General features: G+C 50.3%; 1 protein-coding gene across 1 annotated transcript; it reads right to left on the bottom strand.

Annotated features, from left to right (window-relative positions):
- On the bottom strand, window positions 3,748–5,126 carry LOC104709897. The gene is made up of 2 exons (XM_010426439.1): window positions 4,757–5,126; window positions 3,748–4,664 (listed from the first exon to the last, which is right to left on the bottom strand). Exons 1-2 carry the CDS (start codon window positions 5,124–5,126, stop codon window positions 3,748–3,750), a joined length of 1,287 nt encoding a protein of 428 aa, XP_010424741.1.

Below are 5,128 nucleotides of genomic sequence, written 5' to 3' on the forward strand. Positions count from 1 at the left end.
AGGTGGAGGCAAAGTTGGACGAGCTTCCCTTTTCCCCTGGCGTGCGGCTTCCTCTGTGTGAGAACTGAAATCGATTCTCTCCTTCCGAAGTGGTTCGAATGTGGAGGAGCTTATCACCGTTTAGAAGTTCCGAACTGAATTCGAGTGATTTTGAGAGAAAGTATCGTATTGCTTCTTTTGGAAAATGTTTTTTCACCCCTTACAAAAGACTCCCCCCTTACCTATTTATACCGACCAATTTATTCCCTAATTAATGCATAATTAATAGGGCACGATTTGCGTGTCCTAATTAATCGTCTTGAATGCGGGAATCTTTGACCAAGCCCGAGCTGCGAGCTGACCAACGCGAAGCATCTCCGCGCTCTCTTCCTTTCTCCGGGCCTGATGGGCCGATCAGTAATACGCTCTTGGCCCATTAGACGTGCCCGGCCTAGGCCCTTTGCCTATTGCCCGAGATGACAGATCGTGGGTACAACAGTTGCCCCCCAAGTCTCCCGAGCTGAGCAGTTCGGGAGACTTTTGACCTTCAAGCAATCAATTTCGGGAAACTGAATATTCCCCATATCTCCACGATTTGATCGTGGTGATGATGAGATTTGCCTTCCCGAATAAGCCTCAGGGCCCACTAGGTGGCGTGTTAGCTATAAAAGAGAGAGAAAGCGGTGCGAGACCTTTCACTTCCCCAGACAATCATTGCTCCCGGCTCCGTGTATAAAGGTAACCTCACCCGACTTCTCCCTTCCACTTTTAATTCTCAGTTTTTCTCTTCTTTTTGCTCTGCGATTTCTCTCTTCTCATGTTAGTTTCTTTTCTTTCGCCGGAAAGTTCTTCAACTTCCCTCCTCTTCTCACACATATTACTTGAAAGATATGTCTCCTCCGAAATCTTCATCGGATAAAGCCGCGAAACCTTTGATTCCGGACGTCTACGACCCTCACCAGCCATCAATTCTCTCGGCGGAGAATATAGCCGAGATTAGAGGGTCCACTTGGATTCTGCCAGAGATTGAGATTAAGTTCCCGGAGGCTCACGAGTCCCCGTAGAGCCCTCCCCCAGGGTATTGCTGCGCGTTTGAGATATTCTTCTCTGCGTGCGGTTTGTCGTTTCCCCTTCTCGAACTCATCGTAAAGATGATTTTCGAACTGGGCTTCGCTCTCCCCCAAATGTGCCCGAACTTCGTGCGAACCGTCATGTGTCTTCAAACTCTAGGGGAAGAGTTTGACTACAAACTATCCCTGGCCGACTTTCTTCAAGTGTATACGGTGAAGACAGGTCGCACCAAGGGCACGCTCTACGTAAGTCCGCTTTCCGGACTGAAGGTCTTCGACGACCTTCCTGAGAAGGATGAGAAGTGGCGGAAGTCTTACTTTTTCTTCCCGGTCAACGAGCTCACTTTTGGCCACCTCGCAAGTTCACACATATCAAAGTGGACTTCAAAAATTGGTAGAACGGTACTCTTAGTTAGGTATCCTTAATATATTACTTTTCTTTCTGTTACTTACTCCTTGTCGTTCGTGTCTCAGATCACTTCGAGCGCGGGTTGCTTTGCCCTACTTTCGCAGAGTTTTTCTCGCGGTTCTGCAGCCAGGGTCAGATCGCCTGGGACTCATTCTCATGCGAAAGGATTAGAGAATCCTCAGCACGGCTTAGGGGACGTTCTCTCGTTTGCTCCGACCCCATAAGCACTTCGGAGATGAATTATAGAGAGGAAAGGGCCTGCCGACTCGCTGAGAAGGAGGCGAAGTTGAACATGGCGGCAGCGCTTGCCGAGGGCAAAGCTCGCCTCCTTAAGAAGTCTGGTCCCTCTACCACTGAGGTAGACGGGATTTCGGCACCCCCTGCCGGCCCTTCGGAGCCTCTTACGAGGGCTTCCGGGCCCCTGACCAGTTCGCCTGGGCCTGCCGTAATTGTCATAGCGGACTCCAGTGACGAGCCGCGAGAGGTTATAACTCCCTCCGTTGAGGTCAGCTCCCATCGGGCGGGCTAGTCCAAAAAGAGGAAGGAACCTGAGACTTCCTCGTCTTTTCGTGAGAAGAGCCGAGCTCGGACTGGTTCGTCAGGAGACGAGCGATGTAAGTCCAGCTCGAAGGATAGGGGTCCTTCCTCGGAGAGGAGGTCTAGGGAAGTCCCTTCCACAAAGGAATCCGGGGATTCCTCTGGCAAGCTGCCTTCAAAGGAACGTCGTCCCTCCCCCCGAGGTAATGATAACTCGAGGTTTTTTGTTGGGTCTCGGGGACCAAGTAAAATAACATTGCTCGTACATTTCAGCTCCCCCTGCATCCCCAGCTGACCTGATGAGGAGCTATACTCAGCCAAGAGTTCGGGTTCCAGCGTTTGCGGACATGTCCGAGCTCAACCGCGCGAACTTCTTCCGTTTTGCAGACAAGATTGGCGAGGTTAGTGACACATACTTCCTCAGTTTTGGTTTTCCCTTACCTCCTTCGCCGTTTTTAACGAACCACGCTTTCCAGCTAATGATCGAGTTCAACTCCTCGGTGGCGTCTTATGAAGATCAGCTGTTTGCCTCTCCTTTATCTTCCGAGGTGAGCCTTCTCCGGGAAAAGATTGCTGACCTGGAAGCCCAAGTGAAGGAGTATGCTAGACTAGAAGCCGAAAACGCTTCTACCGTGGAGAGAGCCGAACAGATCCGGGCTCGGATGAAGAAAGCCGAGGTACAGGTGCTCGACTTCGGGATTGCCAACGAAGACCTCCGAGACAAGCTAAAGAAGGCGGGGGACCTCTACTACGAGGCCGCGGAGGATGCGAAGGCGACAAGGAATAGGTTGCACGAAATCGAGTTCCGCAACCAGTTACTCGAAGCTGGCAATAGCTGCGAGATTGAGAGGGTGCGGAGAGAAGAAAGGCAAGCAATGAGGCGAACTCTCCGTCCGTTAGTCGAGGAGGTGAAAGTCACTTTTGAAGAGAGGGAGAAGCTGGCCCCAGCCAAGATCCGAGCCGCTGAGATCAGGGCTAACCGGATGCTGATCGAGGAGATCTCGAGGGGAGAGATCCAAGACATGGAAGCCGAGCTCGGGCTCCTGAAAGCTGACGAGGAGGAGGCCGACGAAAAGGTTTCAAAGGTAACTCTCCTTGACCTTGACCTCTCTGGATTTTCAGACCTTTTGGCGGATACACCCGATCTTTTGTGCAGCGAACACCCTTCGAGCATTACAATCGAACAGTCCGGCACTAATCTCGGGCAAATGTCGAATCAGAGGATGGACGACTTTCTGGCGAACACCAAGTCGGTAGAGGACCTTGAAGAGATGGGACTCCCTTTATGAAGCGGCATTGGACCCCGCTCCCCATACTCAGTAATTTCTATATCAGGGTTGTTTTGGCACGGGTTGCGCCCCCTGTTTGTCGTATTTATTTTTAGACTTGATTTGGAGTGTTTTGGTCGCGGTGACCACTCCGTCTTCAAAATTTTTTTGTTTTTGTCATGATAAATGCGAACTTCATATCCGCAATCTTTGTTTGAAAAGATGATACGAGCAGAAATGAACACGAAGTAAGAACTTCGGTTTAAGAGTTCGCAAAAATGACACCCCAATTTTAGTAAGGCTCAGTACGAAGTGAACCTCGGCCTTAAATGATATATGCGAAGTCTGACTTCGGTTTTTTTTTTTTTTTTTTGGAACCATTTTTAAAAAAAAAGTTTAAAAAAAATTNGGATAGCTGGACCCGAAGTGGGCTGCCTACGTACCCTTATCGGGATCAAGCTAAACGTAGTTCGATACAAAAAATTTAACTGTAAAAGAGTTTAAGGTGTAAGGAATTCCAGGACCTCGGGACTGTTTTTCCCTCTGAATCCTCGAGCTGATACACCCCGTTTCGCACCTCGCGAGTAATTCTGTACGGTCCTTCCCAGTTAATTCCCAGCTTCCCTGCATTGAGCTCCTCGGTGTTCTCGTGGACTTTTTGGAGGACTAGGTCGCCAACTGCCAAGGGTCTGCCTCGGATTTTGGAGTTATAGTACCGAGCTACTGCGTTCTGGTAATTCTGGATCCAAACTAAGGCCTGGTCCCGACGCTCATTGATTGTGTCGAGAGTATCCTGTAGGAATTCCTCATTTTCCTCAGCTCGGAATGGGTTCAGTGAGGTACGGACTCCAGGGACCTCTATGTCAGCTGGGACTACGGCATCAACTCCGTAAACCAGGGAGAAAGGTGTTTCATTAGTGGCCCGGCGAGGTGTTGTACGAATTGCCCAAAGAACGCCTTGCAGTTCGTCTGGCCAGCGCCCTTTGCGAGAATCGAGCCGTTTCTTCAAGTTAGCAAGAATGACCTTATTCATCGCCTCGGCTTGCCCATTACCTTGCGGGTAACGAGGAGGTGACTTATTGAGTCGAATCTTCCACTTCGTGCAGAACTCTTCGAACTTCGAGGAGATGAACTGTGGACCATTGTCCGTGACGATTTCGCGGGGAACACCGTAGCGATAAATTATACTTTTCAGCACGAACTGCTCCAATTCTTCACTTGTTACCTTAACGTAGGCCACTGCCTCCACCCATTGGTAAGAGCGAGCACGTACTGAACTCCTCCTGGTTCCCGATGCAATGGACCAATGATGTCCATAGACCATCTCATGAATGGGTAAGGTGCAGACACCGAAGACAGGAGCTCGGTAGGCTGGTGGATCGACAGGGCGTGCTTTTGGCACTTCTCACAAGCTCGAGAATAATTTTCGCAGTCCATGACCATAGTGGGCCAGAAGTAGCCTTGCCTTTTGATTTTGAAAGCCAGAGTCCGACCTCCGGAGTGATTCCCATTGGGACCGTCATGAACAGCTCGCATTAGCATCGCGGACTCTTTACCGGCAACACATGTTAGATAAGGACCAACTACACTTCGGCGTAAGAGTATTCCGTTGTAGACGCAATACCGCGCACTGACAATCTTGAGTTTCCTGGCCGCCCATTTGTCAGCTGGGAGTTCACCTTTTTGCAAGTAAGCCCAGATCGGGCTCCGCCAATCGCCTGCCCCCCAGCTGTTAGAACTCGCACTGCCCGAAGTAGTATGTGGGATAACAGCTTGATTGTCAACTGATGAGCTCGACGATTCCGGAGTTTGACTCGCGTCTAGTTCGGCCAGAGGTGGGTGAACTTCCATCGGAGTAGGCATAG

This window comes from Camelina sativa, chromosome 8, assembly GCF_000633955.1.
Source record: "Camelina sativa cultivar DH55 chromosome 8, Cs, whole genome shotgun sequence".
NCBI classification, from domain to species: Eukaryota; Viridiplantae; Streptophyta; class Magnoliopsida; order Brassicales; family Brassicaceae; genus Camelina; species Camelina sativa.